The 18,575-nt window shown below is 44.3% G+C and overlaps 1 protein-coding gene across 1 annotated transcript in view; it reads left to right on the plus strand.

Annotated features, from left to right (window-relative positions):
• The window catches only part of LOC119461727 (venom metalloproteinase antarease-like TtrivMP_A), a 95,204-nt gene that overhangs the window by 62,795 nt on the left and 13,834 nt on the right, over window positions 1-18,575 (plus strand). Inside the window, exons 9-11 of the mRNA XM_037723097.2 lie at window positions 7,693-7,742; window positions 11,073-11,181; window positions 15,951-16,091. Of these exons, the coding sequence (XP_037579025.1) occupies window positions 7,693-7,742; window positions 11,073-11,181; window positions 15,951-16,091 (300 nt within the window). The remainder of the gene's footprint in view (window positions 1-7,692; window positions 7,743-11,072; window positions 11,182-15,950; window positions 16,092-18,575) is intronic.

An 18,575-nucleotide genomic window follows, 5' to 3' on the forward strand; every position in this document is an offset into this window, starting at 1 on the left:
ACCTCTATGTTGTCTTCATCTTCCTGTTCTAAAGCTGCATAATTATTTGCGAGCACCAGCCCGAATTGGTCTGCTTTTACCCTTACTGCGTCGAGGTTGGCCTGTTTCTTCTTGACTAATTTTATTTTTTCTCTCTTCAAATTGAGAGAAATCGTAGACCTCACTAACCTATGGTTACTGCACTTTACCCTACCTAATACTTCTACATTCTGCACTATGTTGGGATTGATAGAGAGTATGAAGTTTTTTTTTTTTATTTGTTGTTTCTCCTGTGAGGCGCTTCCAGGTCCACTTTCTCTTACTGCGCTTCCTAAAGAAGGCATTCATTATTCGTAGCCTATTCCTTTCCGCGAATTCTACCAACATTTATCCTCTTGTGTTCCTAGAATCGATCCCATAGCTGCTAATAGCTGGTTCCGCAGCCTGCTTTTCCCCATTTTTGCATTGAAGTCACCCATGACTACAGTATACGGAGTTTGCACCTTTGTCATTGCATATTCAACATCACCGTAAAACTCATCTATTTCTTCATCGCCATGTCTGAAGGTTGAGGCGTAGTTTATACTATCTTTATGCTATGCCTTCTATTCAGCTTTACTACGACGACTACTACCCTTTCATTGATGCTCTAGAATTCGTCAATCTTGCCCGCTATGTCCTTATGGCTTAGAAATCCTACCCTGTGTTCTCTCTTACCTGGCAGACCTCTGTACGAATACCAGAGAACGTGGGCGTTAGTGAACACTGTATAAGCCCCACCAGTTCTAACCTCACTAAGGCCAATAGTATCCCAGGAAATGCCTGATAATTCCTCAAAGATCCCTGCTCAGCTAGCCACACTCGAGAGGGTTCGCGTGTTCAACGTTTCGAGGTTCAGTTTCCATTGGTGGCCTGTCCGGATCTAGAGATACTTAGCGCCCTCTGGCGCGTCGCAGGTCCCACCGCCGCTTGGTCAGGTGCTCCACAACCGCTGGAGACTGAGGACCATGGGTTAATTGCAGAAGTCATGAGGTGCGGTAGGGGCTGAATATTGCACCAGAGAGGTCAATTCCTGTTCTGGTGTGGGAGTGTGTTTGTTAAAACTTAAGGGACCGCCCTAATTCAGTTGCACCTGGACTAGTATAGCCCCACTGGCTCTCGGTAATTTTTTGCCGGTGTCAGGCGCCACTCCAAGCCTGAAAATATAGTGAACTGGGGAAGGTGAGAAGCCTGGTGTTCTACCTCTGCTCTACGCTACCACCTGAATATCATTTGCACCATGTAGTACAGTATGAATACCAACACACAATTTGTGTCCACCACACTACCATAATTTCTCTAATAAGCCCACGTTTTCTGAAACACGTATTTGCCTTAAAGAGTGCTGCACTGCAGTCTCAATTACAATAAATGTCTAGTTGTATTATTTAGTTGTTTAATAAAATTTAAAAAGTTTTGTGTGATGCAGCAATATTGCATAGTGTGGTTTTCTAAACTACACGTACCCCTTATACGGCTTCTGTATCTCTGACTTTACATTTGAGATGGTTTTTTTTTCGGCAGTACTGACGACGTAACCGTAAATGTCAGGTTCCCAAATCAGGTGAAATGTCCTAGTCCTTAACCAAAGTAGTGTTAGCGGCACGCTCTTAATGAATTCAGCGCGAAAATAAGGCAATTTCTCGCTATGCACTTCCAAACATGTCAAATTCTGGCTCTCTCAAGCCAGCCTTGACCACCAAAGATGCGTATTCACTGTGATTAAAAACACATTAGGCAGCAATTTCCACACTTGAGCGGATCCTACTAGCAAGCCCGCATAAAAACATATCGAGCTTTTTATACTTTTGCTAATTTCTGTATGCTCCACCTGCGGAAAATTATTTCGGGGGTGCGATCTTTGTGTACTTGAAGGTTCGTCTTGCTGGCTAATAATGGTCATACCTTGTCTCTTTAAATGATCGTGATATACGCAAGTAATTTTCAGTTTTTCTGCTCATGTTGAGCAATCCCCTCTGTGAACCTCTGGACAAGAAGACAATTGCTCGCGTTTTCCGATCCCACAATAATTTTGTCTTTCTTTATATTAAATAATGTGAAGACTTACCAGAATACTGCACCACTGATTTAATTATTTTTACCGAACGTGGAATGGCTGTAATTTTAACTTTGAAATCACCGTATTGCTCTGTATTTCAGTTTCTTTCTGTAAATACCTCTATGTCTTAATTACAACGTTAGTGGCCCTATTAGTGCGTGCGCAGATACAGCTGCCTATCAATAACGTGCAGTCGAAAACAGTCAAAAGTGCTGCGCGTCTTCTGTGTCGTAAGCCCGGCCTATGAAACTTATGCAGCCGTCAACCAAGAACATTTCTCCAAATTAGGTCTGCAGGCTCCTGTCGGCGGGCTATTGAAGCAAACTGACAACATATCTGGCAGAAGCGTTGCTGAAGAAATTTCAGGGGCGCACTATTGGGAAGAGCATGGTCTCTCCAAGAAGAACACTGGTGCTCAGCACTTCCGGTGTTATAAAACAAAACATATAAACCGATATGGCATACCCTTAAGTTTTTCTGACGCCTACTATTTTGGGTTGTTTATGGAGCCGTATTTCGTGCATGCTCGAAACGAAAAAAATACTCCAGGAGGAAACCTTTGCAGCTGTAGTTACAATGCCACGTCGAAGTGGTTTACCAGATTGCTCTTAAATGTGGTAAAGTGTGCGTAGGCGTGCCAGCGCATTGTGAATCTCGCATATATGAACCAATAATAGGTGATATTAGAATGCAAAGGAAAAACAATACTACACTCACCGGAGGTTTGTTTTAGGCTTACTTGTAGAACAAAATATAAAACTGGTCCATCAGGGATAGGTTTGTAGCTGTTTTCAAGAATAAACTGAGGCTCATGCGTGCAACAATCTAAAGTGTCCTAGGCTATGTGCTTTGCTTTTGTTTTTGCGTGTGTAAATGTTTGTCCTGATGTATATAGAATTAAATCAGCTGGGAGTAGTGATTTGATGCTGTAATTAGCACTTGTACTTCATTGTGGCCTCTTCCGCGCAACATGTTTAATTCTGAATTTAATAAGATGCCCGAATTCAGGGATATCAGCATATTAGGGTGCGAAAAGTTCAATTCGCTCTTAACCAATCGCCGAACCTGGTCGCACAAAAGGCACAGCGTCGTGTCCAAAGCCTCCTTCGCGGCACTGAATAACTCTTTTCGTACCGCGCCCATTGGGCATGGTTAGCCCTTTATCGATGGTTTGAAACGCCGCTTTCGAGACCTTCCGCGCCGCTCACAGGCATACTGCGCTATCGGACGTGAAAGAGGGGAGACTATATCTTTGTTTTCTAAGCAGTTCGCTTTATACCCGCCAAGCGGTAATTTTTAAATGCGCTCTAAAGTTTCGCAATCGTCAAAGCAGAACGAAAAAATGTCCGGCTCCGGTAACGGCAGGCGCGCTTCGGAAGATCGCAGATATCGCGATTCCGCTGCCTCTGCGGCTGACCTTATCAATACATCGAATAGCAGCGAGTCAGAGGACGCCGAGTTTTCGTCGGTCTTTGAGTCTGAAAGCGACGACGATGCAAACCAGCCCGGAACATCGATGGCCGCAGCCCGGCACGCCCAGCTGAAGTGCTTGCAGTAAAATTTTTGTAGCGAAATACCTGTTCTATGGAAAATTTTGATTTTTCGAAGGTAGTGTTTAATATACGGCAATAAATTTTGTATATCTCATCACTTTAGTAGCATTTTTTTCTTAGTCGGTACAACAGTGTCTTTACAAACTTTGTTCAATCTTATTGCAAAATCTTGAATTTAACAATTTATATCTTTTTATGACATAAACTCGTTAATAAATCTTCTATTCGTGAAAAGTGCATTCATTTGGTTTCTACTTACGTTTTACATTAAATATTTAGTGCACTAGTTCCTTCAGAAAAAAAAAACATCTGCCGTAACATACAAAAAACACCTATTTTCTCCATGGCAGGAAAACAGTTAAACAAGACTACAAAAAAAAAACAAGATCAAGCAATGCGAGCACTACTCAGCCCGGCATTGTGTATGTTGTGTACAAAAAACACCCTAGTCCTTGATTTCGGTGTCTGCTAGGGGCAATCGCGCCTCGGCGTTGGTGTACCCTGGTGCAGGGCGGGAAACCAAGCTCGTCGGAGCACGCAAACGGGACTGGCTGGAAAATGACACGCACAGAGGAACTGGCGAGGGAGCGAAGGAGGGTGCGACGTGTAGTCCCCTAGTGGACGGCGCAAGAAGCGCACCTTACGTGCCCCTCCGCCGCTGACGGGAGCTCAAGTAACCAGCGCTAGCGCGAAGAGGGCGCGCGCGAGCAAGGACGGAGCAGGTGCGCGCCGGGAGACAAGAAGGGAGGGAGGAGGGATTGACGTCACCTTTCCGTTATGTTAGGCAGGCGTTCACTCTGTGTCAGGTGGGGCGCAGGTCTAATTACCTTGTTTTCTTTTAATTAGCATTGAGCGGGTACCACTGGTTTAAGTGTGACGTCACTGACAAGGTCAGTTCCTTCTTGGAGTTTCACGGGAACCTGTACTGATGCGGTGGGTATGTGAAGTGTACCACTGTGTGCTTTGGTCTTGTACGGCAATTATACTTTTCTTAATTGTTTCTAATTATTCCTGACACTTAATTAGCTCTTTACTAAACATGTGATCTGATGTCATATGCATTATTAACCATAAGTAGAACCGTCCATATCGACCTGTTTTCATTTTTTATAATTATTTTTAAGTTCGTCCCACCTCTATGACAAACGGAAAGTTGGTCCCTAACCGGAACTTGCTCTGCAATTAGCAGGAGTATCACTCGGTGCTCGTGCCACTAATTAGCGTCAGTGCAGATTAAACTATAGGGGTGAATATTGAAATGTCACATGACAATGTCTTGTCACCATTGGGCAAAATTCGCAGGTCACTTTTAATATTATTAGGTACACGTATACAGCAGTTGGTGCAGAATGTCGTACATAAATGCCCCAATTTCGAATCGTTCACTTCCAAACGCCACCCCAGTTACCCACTCAGGAGCCGTTCTACTACGTTTCGCAGATGCTTGTCAATGACAATTTTATGTGCCGCTGTTCTTGTGCGTTTACAAAAATACCCTAAGAACCTAACATTCTCAAACTTCCCTATATCCATCCGACAGGCCAAGTTCATTAGAAAGGGGATGAGTGCACATTGGTTTTGGCGACGCACCCACTGGAAAACACCACGTGGAGTCGCTACACTTCTGTATAACACGGGTCCCGTACGGGCGAGAACTGTTGCACCGAGCCACTTTAGTCCCGGTCGGAAGTTGCGCACCCGAACGTCATCACCCACACCAAACGCTTTCTCGCGACACGGGTGCTGCCTCGTCTGATGAAATTGGCGCTGGGACACTTTGTTTTCGACAGATGGTCGCACCAGGGCTAGTCTGCTCTGTAGGCGCCATCCCAGGAGCAAACTAGAAGGGGCTTCCGCTGGCGTAGAATGAGGCGTATTATGATATGTCAAAAAGAAGTCTGCTAGTTCTGCACTGGCTATCCTCGGACTGGTCTTACGAAGCGCTGCCTTCAAGGTTTTGGCAAAACGATCCGCCAGTCGGTTGCGGCTTGGGTGATTCGGTGCGGTCCGTACGTGTCTTATACCCTTTTGCTTGAGGTAGACTTGGAATTATTCAGAGATGAACTGGCTTTCGTTATCGGACACCAGTGGTTCCGGAAAACCAAATCTGCAGAAAAGTAAATGAATGCATGCAATGGTTGTTTCTGAAGTAGTAGTCGAAATGGGAAATACTTCTGGCCACTTCGAATGAGCGTCTACTACCACTAAGTATGACGCACCTTTTATGGGACCTGCAAAATCGACGTTCATGCGTTGCCATGGACACGTCGGCCAGGCCCAAGGATGGAGTGGTGCCTTTACTGATAAACTGCGTGTGTCAGCGCATGTTTGACAATCCCAAACACATCTCTCTGCGTCATGGCCGATATTTGACCACCACACGGCTTCTTGGCAACTCCTTCGTGTGCACCACTCCTGAATGTCCCTCATGCAATTCATCTAGGACAAATTGACGGAAATTTTGTGGTACCGCAACACGCAATCCGAGCATGACACAACCTTGATATAAGGAAAGCTCTAGTTTCCTGTAGAAGAATGGATTCATGTTTGCAGACACGTTAGTCGGCCAGCCTGACAAATTGTGCTGTGCCACTTGATGAAAACTGGATCGCGTGCAGTTTCTTCTGTAATTTGTTTACTGCAGACAGACAAGCTGTCCAAACGCAAAAGCAAACCATTTTCATTGGCCCCATCCCTGCCAGGTTGCTGAAGTGGAAGGTGCGATAAGCAATCAGCGTCCACATTCTGAGCTGAAGGTCGATAGTGCAACGAAAAAGAATATGCAGAAAGTGTGACTGTCCAGCGCTGAAGTCCGGCGGGTGCTGTCGCGGGATTGCCTGTTTTGGGGCCAAATATTGTCTCAAGTGGTTTGTGGTTTATGAGCAACGTAGAATTGCGTGCGTAAATGTAGTAATGAAATTTCTTGACACCAAACACAACAGCTGATGCCTCCTTCTCTAGTTGGCTATAACCTTGTTCAACATTGTCAGCGTGCGTGAAGCATACGCTATTGGATGAACTTGCCGATGTGAAATGTGCGACAGAACCACACCTATTCTATAGGCGGAAGCATCACATGACAGCGTCACAAGCCAACTGGGGTTGTACTGAGTCAAAATTGGCTTTGACGTTAGCAGTTTCTTTACACGCACCAGCGCACTTTGGCAAGCGGAATTCTATTCCCAAGCTTCGGTCTTGCGTAAGAGCCTGTTCAGGGGAAACAGTATGGTTGACAGATTCGGAACAAACTTTCCATAGTAATTTATGAGCCATAGAAGCGACTGCATTTGCTCCTTATCTGTCGGAGTCGGTCCACTTGTGATTGCGACCAACTTTTCATCTGTCGGCCGAACACAGCCTTTCGTGATCGCATGACCCAAGTATTACAGTTCATCGCGAAAGAAATCGCCCTTCGAAAGTTTTAGGCGCATTCCGAGTTCTGATAGCCGTTTCAGCACTCCTTCAAGGTTAAACAAACGTGCTGCTTCCGTGCGGCCCATGATCAGTATGTCATCGAGATAACAAGTTGTTCAGTTCTTTCAGCGCGTTATCCATAATACTAATACGATGATATATTGCTGGAACCCACCAAAATCCAAACGGTAGGCTTTTGACCAGAAGTAGACCTTTGTGCGCGTTCAGCGTGAGATATTGCTTGTACTCCTCATCCATTTCGATCTGCTCCTACGCTTTACTTAGATAAGTGATCGAAAAAATTTTTTCCGCCTGCAAGTGTGGCAAATAGCTCGTCCACTTTTGGTAAGGGATACCTTTCGAGCTCTAGTATTGGGTTCAGCGTAATTTTGTGGTTAAACCAAAATCTGACTGAACCGTCACGTTTTACCACGGGGTAGGGGAAAACCGGGGGTGTCAGAAGGGGAAAACGCTATCACACAAGTACAGGTGCACAGATATGCAACATACATCACGCGCCAATTACAACTATTAAGTTTTGTGCTGTTTTACGTTCCAGATTTAAGTGACTATCACAGGCACTTGGTGCAGAAGTGCTGCTTGTCGGGAAACTTAATTTGCACTAACTTTGTTTGTTTCATTTTTCAGAGCTAAGTTACGTGACTTGTCAGCACGTCCTGGCGCTCCTGAAATGCTTGGTAGGTAGGCTGCTTTTTTTTGTTTCGCTTTCGTTAGATTTAAATTGCGCATTACCAATTCACCACACAATGATCGTTATCTTAGCTTTAGGTTAAGCAAATATAAGTGTTACAAACGTGACAGATCGCTTACTAAAAGTATATAAGGCAACCGTACAAGCATCTCATTTCTTTATAGACAATTACAGTATTTATCTCACGATAGCTTAGGTAAATCCTACCGCCTGTAAACAATAATAATAGCTTGTCGATAATCGTTTTCCTGATACTATCCACCCACATTGTCTTCTGCGATATCCTAATAACGAAATATTAACCCGCTGGTAATAAAACAAATAGTTCGTGCAGGAAAAACTGAAATACCTAAGTAAATATTTGAAAATGTTAATAACTTTATACAAAATCCCTATAAGACAGAGAATTGAAGCAAGTGATTTCTCACAGCACGATTACTTACCACAAATATAGTAAAACAGTAGTTAAGAGAATTTGCAGCAAAGTGTGCGACTGTACGATTAATATAAAAAAATGCTTCCATGGGCAATGGGTGAAAGCTTAACAACTAAGGGAGAAGTCTTGATTCCGCAACTCTGGAATACATATCTCAGATATGCTACTAGTCTTAGAATTTCCACTGGTCATACTGTGCGAACTAATCGATTACAACACGTAACTTTCAACATACGCCTTAAAAGAATAATGAAAAGTAACTATCGAAGTTTTCTATTGATCAAATACTTCTTTTTCGATCTTGTGAAAGTAACGTCCACCAGTTCCATGATTACTCGAGAAATACATTTGGGCTGTCATGGCTCGTTATTTATTACTGTAGAATTAAAAACAAAACAGGGATACGTTCGCAGCAATTTTACCGACACTAACGTACGTGGTCGCACTAGTTTTAATTATACAAAAATAAAATAACGACGTAAATTTAGAAAGAAAGTCAGTATATATTAAAGAGCAAATTCGTACGCAAATTCCAGCTGCTATTAGGGAGATCAGTAGAGTGGAGCAAGTAACGCTACGCGGGCAGAATACAATATCTGGTTGCCTAATATAGTGACAGAATGAATATAAAGAAAGGTGAGGGCAACCGTGTATAGCGAGAGTTAGGTGTTGTGATGAGATCAAGATATCTGCAGGCATAGGGTGTAGTCCGCTGACGCAATGGATGAATAAATTGTACTGCAATGTAGATGCCTTCTTTCGGCGGTGAATATAAAACGGCTTTATATTTATCGCATCCAAAAACATATTTAAACGCGCACTTATGAAAACATAAATTATGAAGAAGACAGAGGGATGCATTACAGACATCTGCGGGTAATTGTTTTCAAGTTGGTTCGCCTTCTCGAGGGCACAAAGTGCTTCAGTCGTTTGTTTGAAAATTTCTTACAATTCTTTGCTATTTCGCACAGTGGCTGAATAGCTAGCTTAACTATTAGAGCGCGTATATCTAGCTACGTGCAAGTCCAGAGTAACAAATGGCTGTCAAGCAGACTAAGTGATCGTCAGGTGAACTTTGATTGAACGCACTGTCTAGTCAAGCTCGTTACACACTGATCGCCTTCTACAAATGACCTTCGACGACGTACACATGTGGTCCTAATGCAATGCACTACACCAGGTCACTGAAGATGCAGCTCGCCTACTACCGAAGCACCTTACGGAGCAGGGCAAACAAACGGCACTACAGTAACTAATACAGCTGGCACTAAAAAAGGGCGCCAATCTTGACGGAGCGACGTGGGAACCCTTAGGAGTGCATACGAAATAGACGGCTTCCGCGTGTAGCCCATGTGAATCAGCAGTGCTTTCTAGTTGCACGATTGAGAAGCAACGTTGACATTTACACAGAGATTATCCGGACACGCCTCGCCGCCAGGTTATGGGCCAAGTGGTTAGTGTCCATCACAATGCCTCAACCCTTCTTTCCTGATGTGCCACTTTATTAAGAGCAATTTAGATACCAATTGCTATATACAGTTTCTATCTGTACTATCATAAGTGCATATTTTACGTGTACATTCTGTTTTTGAGCATTTATTACGCCAGCTATCCTTGCATGCGTTTCCTCGGAATCTAATACGCTATGAGTCTGTGGAATTCTGCACTCTTGTAATGTTATATATGTCGTACGTAAGGCGTGAGCTGGTCTCTGTAAAATACCATGAGAAACCCTAAGCACTTTGATTGGAGGTGTACACCACCGCGAATTGGTTTTTACCGAAATAATTATTCGTATATGGACTATAGAAACGTCGAGAGTGTGGCATACGGGCTACAATACAACTATTTCTCGAGCAGCTATGGGCCAAACTTCAGGTCAAAGTTATTGTCGCTTCTGCTGTGGCATGGCTGCACTAACCTATCCAGACTCGTTTTGCAACTATGCGACTCATTTATGAAAAAACTGGTTAATATGACTTGGCGTCTGGTCGTATCTTTTGACGGTCCCTTTCAGATCCCATTATTCTCTACCTTTGTCATAGTCTGTCACGAAGTCGTGCCCTTTCTATAGCCGGTATCACCCACTATAGGCGCTATAGTTGATAAGAAAGAGTAGTATCGCTGACAAAAATGTTTGCACAATACGACATCAGCGTTCTGTGAATGGGTGGAATCAGTGAATGTAGCCGCTATTGTCTACAGCTAAAGCACACACCTTTGCAGGCATTCCGACATTTCCTCGAACTTGGAAGCAGGAGGACCAAATACAACTTTAGAAAAAAGCACAAACACCTTCGCAAATAGCGATATGACAACTAATTGATTTGACGGGATTATCTTCGCTCTATGTATACGCTTATGGCGTAGTAAACGTATTCTTACAAGTGCGCCACCATCCGTTACGTTTATGCCTTGCGGCGCGTAGACAACGATTATTAACCATTACCAATAGTTCAGTTATCACTCGGAGTCTACCACCACCAGCCGTATTCGGCAATCTGCTTCGGTAGTCAGTGGTCTAGATTTCAAAGCAACCTACTATTTTATTATTTGCAGCTTCGCTGGGCCATTCTTGCGAAGATCTTCACGTCTGGTATCGAGGTTTTTCGCCATTTTTTATATGTGGCTTAGTATATTGCTTTTTTTCATTGATCTTAGATTTTTGTTACTGCTCCCCTTAAATGGCGCCTGTAAGTACATTCAATATAAATAAATACGGTGCTTCGAGGGCAGATGACGTATTTTGTCTTATTCTATGCGTGAAACATTTTTCCGTGCTTCGGTAAAATGTTTTTCTGCATATATATATATATATATATATATATATATATATATTATATGGATAAAAAGTGTTGAAACGTTTTGTTATACACATAGGCATTGCACCCTTGGAAGGAATTTGCAGTCAATACAGCGTAGCAGTTGTTAAAGACTTGGCTGGAAGATACTCTGGAGTGCACTCAACTGTCCATGAAATGGGTCATTCGTAAGTTTACTCATAAATATCGCCATAATTACATATATTGTAGTGTTTGTGTCAACAATGCAGGTGTTTTCAGCTATTATAGGCGGCGTGTCTATCGTTTCATCAATTGTTTGTTAAACTCAGATTCCCAAAACAAAAGAACATCGTAAATGAGCTCCTCCTACATATTATGATAGCTGGCCTCATCCAGTCTGTTAGATAAGTCTTGACAGTGAGAGAAGCACTTTTCTCACGCGGACCTACGGAACTACACCATGTACTCAATAGCTTAACATGGATGCAAAATCATATTTCGAATATGTATACCACCCTATATAACCTTCGTGAAATGAAAGGCTGGTGCGCAGTGAACACCCTCATCAGTTTAATAAATCCAGTAATCCTGCATTGCGCCTCACACACTTCATGAAAGAAATGCAGATTGCAAGATGATGGGAGCATTAAATTGCAGCAGTGTGGCAAATCGAGCCATCTGAGACGAAATTGTCAACTAGTGCGCAATGAACAAGGCCCCAATAACGATACGAAGAGGAAGTGCTGGACAAGTATCCTAGAGTTTCTTGAAAAATGGCATGACATGTCATGCCATGTCGTATATGTCTATGTCATGACATGACATAGACATATACGAAAAACGAATCATTAAAAAGTTAGAACAGTTGTCGAGCTCTTTTCCATGGTGTTCGAAGTGTACCGAGATATTTTTCTGTAGCTTCGACAGTATTGTAGACATTACATGGGAAAGATTACACAATTCTGTCGGTTCTGCTGAATTACCCGAAAGAAAACATTATTTGCAGGGTTAATAGCTTTAAGAAAATGAAGGTGCAAAATAAAATGATTCACTGTTTTTCCTATTCTACACTGTAGCACACGTGTAGAAATAACTGAAGCTGGAAAGTCATCTCTCCTTCGGAGAAATCTTACCTAGCACTGTTGTACTTTTTAAAATATTTGTTACCAAATGTTCTCAGAAGTGCATATTACATTCTGGTTGACAGTTTCCAGAATGCCTGATTATAAGAGGTAGCGACACAATTAACAACCGTACGAATTCATGTTTAGTAGACTATTTTTACAATTAACTAATAGTATACTATAGTAATAGTTTCAGTATTTCTGTTAATTGAACATGACTTTACCACTCCTCGGCTTCAACCAGAGTTAAACACACAGAAGCGCCAACTCAGGCACACGGCAACGTATTTGCTTTAACCCTTAAGAATGCCGCGAATATTCTTGCCCTCTGCGAGCGCAGCACGCCTTCATATGGCTCATCCCAGGTACAAGTGATTTTTGGTGTATGGGTCCGCCCGTCCCGAAGTCTCTGGAGAAAAACTTTATTTCTGTAGGAAAGGGCACGCGCATCCCAGTAGAGGATGAATTTCCGGGCAATGAGAACAGTGCAGGTGCGTGAGGGAAGGGAGAGAGGTGGACTTACAGGCGGCGAGAAAGTACGAATATTGGGGTCCACAAGGTCATTGATGTGGTCATGACATTGCAGCTTAACCCAGCTGATGGTGACGTGCGCAGGTGGAGACTTGTAAAGTTTGTGACTGTGATCACAAATACGCGGTTTTTCTTTTTTTTTTTCTTTTTGACGTGCTTGAGCGGCCTTGGTGTGCTGAAACTGTCAGTAGAGATGTTGGCGTCGTTCACGTTAGACGAGTGACAATAGATTTCATCGCATCGTGCATAGCCTGCACCTTAAAAAATAACGCACCTTAAAAAACAGCTTGGGGTAGCTTGGGTCTCCGGGTGTGTGGGTTTAACGAAGCTATTTGTCTTGCTGATGGGTTGCCAGCCGCGTCATTGTTGATCCCACATTATCCCTAAGTACTCTCGCTTAAATCGCGTGAACCGATCGGTGGAGCTTTGTCGTCTTGATAGTGGTTATCGTCATGCAAAGCCATAGTGGAAAATTGTCCATGGTTGTAGCCATGGCTAAATGACTATCGAAATAATCAAGACAATGGTAAATAACAACGGTGCCATACGGGACGCTTCTGCTATAACCTCACGGTTTAATGTTCCCTGTATGATCTGTGCTTTTGGGCTCAAGATGTCCTCGAGCGACTTTCTGTAGGTTATTGTCTGGGATACATCTTCCAATTGACTCGGACAAATTAAAGCTCTTAATGAATCATTCGTTCATGTATCTTGTGTGTCCACACGCACAGAAAAGGTTCGGCAGCACAAGAACGAGTGCACTATTTTTGTAGTCTTAAGTGGAAACCGAGTGTTTTTCTTGTTTCATAGGATGCTCTCGCGGTGTGCATTGTCATATTCTTCGGCTATGTCAGTAGCCACTAAAATCCACACAAAATCGCTGTAATGTGAGCATACAGGACTTCATCTGCCAGTATTTGCTGGGTGACCATTCATAGCATAAATCTTGTCCTTAAGCTGCATTATTCGAAGAGGCGGACATTAGTAGCCCGAGAAATCCAAACACATATTAAACTAATCAACAAAAATTCACAAATAAACTTCTTAAATAATTACTTTACATCACGTATTGCAATTTATAAATTCTAGATGGTAAGCTTACAAGACGTATCCGCATGAAATGAATTTTGGTGATAACACTAGTTTCGAGAAATTCTTTTCCAAATTGTGGGGCGAAATACATTATCGTTCCGGTAAAGTGTGTGCTTTAATGCACAAAAAATGCCTTTTATTAAAATAAGTGGACCAACAGTGCATTTTACCTCAGGTTTAATGGCGCATATATCTCCAAAGTGGCGTCATTCTGGAAATTCATTCCAGTATAAAATCCGTGAAATGTAAGTAAATGAACGTTGTTGTATTTCGCCTTTATGGAAATACGCTGCTTTGTCGAACCCGTGATCTTGAGTTTAGCAAGCGACGCTGTCTCAGCCTCAAGCGGCACGTTCAGCGAGGAGCGTTCAGCTACAAAGAAGAAAACAATTAAATTTTATGTGAAGATATTTAAGTCATACGCTGAGAAAGCTTCGCTTATCATAGATTCTGTGGATAAATGCGACACGGATGTCAGAATTCGGTAGTAAGCAGAACTTTTTTTTTATGCTTACTAAAATATCTTCACTGTTTACTGGAGTTATCGCCCAATGCAAGCTCTGCTTGAACTTATTTTACTTAAACTTGGACTGGGCACCTTCTGTTGCTCTTTTCCTTCTCAACTTGAAATTTTTCTAGTCGACTTAAGGTACGGCCACGCTAGCGGCAAAAAACGCTCGCGTCATGCCGCGCGTCCGCGCCTTGCCGTGAATCCAGCAAGGCAAGCGCGTCTCGCCACGTGGCAGCGCTATAAGATCTCGCGCGCTCTCGGAACGCGCAATCACCATGAGCGGAAAGGGCACGATCGGACAGCGTCCACAAATCCCTCCGTGTAACCGCTAGAGACGATGATCGTTGATTGGAAAGCCGGCCGCCGGCGCGGAGCGGCGGCGGTCCGGTTGCCATGGCGGCGTGACGTCAGCATCGGCGCTCTTGATTGGTCATTTATCTCGTGGCCCGTGGCACTTGCCGCAGAAATTAAAACCCCTATATATAAAAAGTAGCGCCAACCACTTCCCTCCTCCTCCGTTCCGCTGTCGCGCTCGGCGCGGCCAGCGCGATCGAGGTGCGATAACGACAGTGGTGCCGCCTACGTCGGGCCTGCCGTGGCAGACGACAGCTAACGCGCTGCCACAGGACACCCGCGGAAACCTTCGACCGCGCCCTGCGGAGAAGTTTTCGAGGCGTGATTTTGCTTCGTCGAGTCAGTAACTGGCCTTAATGATGCCGTTTTGAAAGTAGCAACGCGACGATGCGAGACAGCGCAAATACCAAGTGTGCTGCAAGCGTTTGCGCTCGCCGGATGGTAAACAACAAAAGCCCTTTGCCCTCGCCATGTCGGTTGCGGCAACTTAAGGCGCAGCAGCATGCTATCACAACGAAGTTCTTGTCCCTAACACGTTTGATCCGTTTGTGCGTACAGCACTTTCGTCGCACAGGCCCGAGAATGGCGGTCGGAGCGCGCTGGAAAGAAAAAAAAATATACAAAAGCGCCCCGCGTGGTTCCACGTGACACGGATTAGCCAATGGGGGAGCTGAGGAGGCTGGGGCGACAGGAGGCGGCGAGGAGGAAAAGCCGGGGTGTGCGCGGTGGCGGCCAGATCTAAGAATGGCGCTACTTTTTATATATAGGGGTTTTAGCAGAAATGGATCTCGAACCCATTTCGCGCGGCACGCCGCAAAACTACACAAAACCCGTGATTCCTGCCGCTTTTGCCGCGCACGGCGCGACGCGTTGCCGCTCGCGGCATGACGCGCGTGTTTTTGCCGCTAGCGTGGCCGTAACCTTTTATTCTTCACTGCTCTGTCGCTGAGCGCTCCTCGCGTAATTGACACTTAGGGCACATTTTCATCCCTTTAATAATTTCCATGCACTCAGTTGGTTTCATTGTAGCCTGCTTAAAGTTCCTGACTGGTGTTGCACTTGTCTGATTTGGCACGCACTCGGTGGAGCAGGCACAGTCCAGGGGATTTGCAGAGTCTGTTCACATAGGCATACGTAAGCAGATGGGCAATTTGCACATTCCCTGTGGCCAAATTTGCGTACTGTTTATTCTGGCGCAGAGATTTAAAGGAAACTTCCTAGCGGCTCACATCGACAAGGCTGCAAAAGCCAGACCTCCAAATAGGACCGAACACGCGATAAAAGCTTCGCTTTAACACCCATTTATTGTCGTTTTCAAGGGATAAAACCTTCACCTTGATCCCTCTTCCCACTTTCAATGCAGACTTGGCTCTTACCACGACGGCGAAGGCACCTCAGCGAAGTGCCCTGCCCGAGACGGATATATAATGAGTCCAACGTCGCATGGTACACACAGCAGTGAATTCTCGCAGTGCAGCAAAACAGCGATCACCAAATATATAACGTAAGGATTTGGAAAGCCATCTTACCATGCACCTGACATGCCCTAGTACATTATGCGCTTCCTGGGGGGACTCAAGCATTTCAACGATCTATGTAGTACGTGGTGACTGGCGAATCATTTTTGCGCACATACTAGAGCTTACTTCTGCTCGTAAAAGCTCCTATATGCGCCTGTGGCATTGTAAATGAGATATTGCAGTGCACGGCCTAAAAATTCTTGCAATGTGCCGCGGCCTGTCAAGCAACAACCTTGCATTTCTGGAATACCCTCGTGATTCACTTGGTTCTAGCTCACTGTAACTACAATAACTAAGCAGTTCTATATATTTTTCTAAAACTGTACGGTTGACGCAAAAGCTGAAGTGCACAAAATGAAAAAAAGGTTGACCAAGTTAACATTTTGTATTTTTATGTCTTTCGCGATTTCTATCAAACCTTGAAGTGAGAAAATCGCTCGACTCCATTTTCTTGAAGGAAAAAATTACACCCCATATAGTAACTACTCTAGCACTTAGGGCGATGGTGAAGTGATGAGAGCGTACGGCAGGGCCTCGTGGCTTGAAGGGATATGGAGGCGAACATACAGTTCAGAGTTCAACAAGTTACGAAGCGCCGGACGCCCCTCAGTAGGCATTTCCTTGGTTGCACAGCAATGTGTGCAGTTCCTATTAGGTATATCAGGTGAGGTGTAATCCAGACACGTGCCAATATTACGCAGAACACAGAAACGCTGCTTGCACGGCTCTTGATAAGAAGAGACAGTACTCACTACTGAGAACAATGTTAAATTACCCAAGCTGCCTTTGTGTAAGGCAGCTGCCTTTTTTCATCCACAGGGATGAGAAATCGGAAAGAGCAGTTAAGGTACAACTCAGGCAGTTGTGGAAAAGCATCGCTGCTAGTGAGCACACAATAAATCAGGGGATGGTCATAAAATTAAGACGCGCAACCACAAGATTTTGTCGAACATAGCCCAGTAAAACATGAGAACGGCACAAAAAATGCAACTACGCTTTTTTTCCGGCCCCTACAGTGTGTTTTATGTAGCCATGGAGACTTGCAATTTATTTCCCGAAAGTAATGTATGTTACTCCGCGCGTTCCCTACAATTCTAACAAGCATTTCTGTTGTCAATTTTATTGTGACACGTCTAAATCACTTTGTCAACAAGAAAGAAGGGTTGTAGCGCAAATACTCTAGTTTTCTATTTGGGCATATGAAATACAAAAAGCTGAATTGGGGTGCTATGCAGGATGTGCCGAGTTTGACGAAACTCGGGATCTTCTCGAGCTCTGGCGACGCCCCAGGATGAAAGAACTAATGGTGACAAGACAAAGTTTGTCCGTGGTCACGCCTCCAGTGTCATTGGTTTATCTAGATTCACTTTGGGTGGCTATCATTCCTTGGGCGTTGCCATATGGGTGGTCGACAAACTGGGGCTCACGCGATGATACGGCTGGTGCATGGTCGTGCCTTCTTTCACTTGTTTGTCGTTCCACCGAGCGCATTACAGGCACAAGCAAGTAATAAAATAAATGCATTTAGTACAATGATATTAGTCACATTAACGTGGGCATTTTAAAGTTTACAAGATGTACACTTAATGTGTATTATACTAAGTCATGGTTTAATACGTTTTGCGTTATACCATGAAGGGACGCTCACCCTCTTTTTTTCCTCCGGATTGGATTGGCGCGGCTCGCTACGTCCTTGCGCTAGCATTTCAGAGCACAGATTGGTGTGCGCTTGGTTTCCGCACTGGGCTTTCAAAGATCGCTCATTGCTCCTTCTCTTTCCTCTGGATTGAATTGATGCGGCTCAATACGTGCTTGCGCTCCCATTTCCGAGCACAGATTAATGTGCGCCTGGTTTTCACACTGAGCTTTCAACAGATCGCTCGCTGCTCGCGCTAAAGTAAGGCTGCGAGACGAAGTGACCGTCGACTAGCGAAGAAGTGGTTTGCCACGAGCTTACCGTGTAATCCACACAAGAATGCCGCAAAGCACTCATACAAGGGTAACTACGCTTTATTTTCTTTTACTTTGTGATGCACCTTCCTACTGGCTAGCGCCGAGCGATGACTTCTAACATCCGCAGGAAAGAGTCGTTATACTCGGTAGCCCGAGGGATCCGTGGCTCCTAACAAACCCAAAAAAGGGTCTTTGCAGCGCACGTGGCTATTGACTTCCACCACATCCATCCCAGGAAAGACTCCCGCATCGGTGCAGTTACCCTGTACCTGCGCTGACGAGGTGGCGCTTCATTTTTTGACAATTTTCTAATTTTTGCGTGTGAACGACCGTGATGGGGTCCACAAAGTTCACGCTGTGGTTGACTGTCTCCTAATGCAGATTGATGCATAACCCCGTTAGCATCCACTAAATTTGGGGTACAGTTGTATGCGGCCAATTCGTCAACATGAATAATGGTCCCCGGTTGAACATTGTCTGCAATAATGGCGCCTAGTGTCGCCGCCTTTCGTCGG

The sequence above is a fragment of the Dermacentor silvarum genome, chromosome 8 (genome assembly GCF_013339745.2).
Source record: "Dermacentor silvarum isolate Dsil-2018 chromosome 8, BIME_Dsil_1.4, whole genome shotgun sequence".
NCBI classification, from domain to species: Eukaryota; Metazoa; Arthropoda; class Arachnida; order Ixodida; family Ixodidae; genus Dermacentor; species Dermacentor silvarum.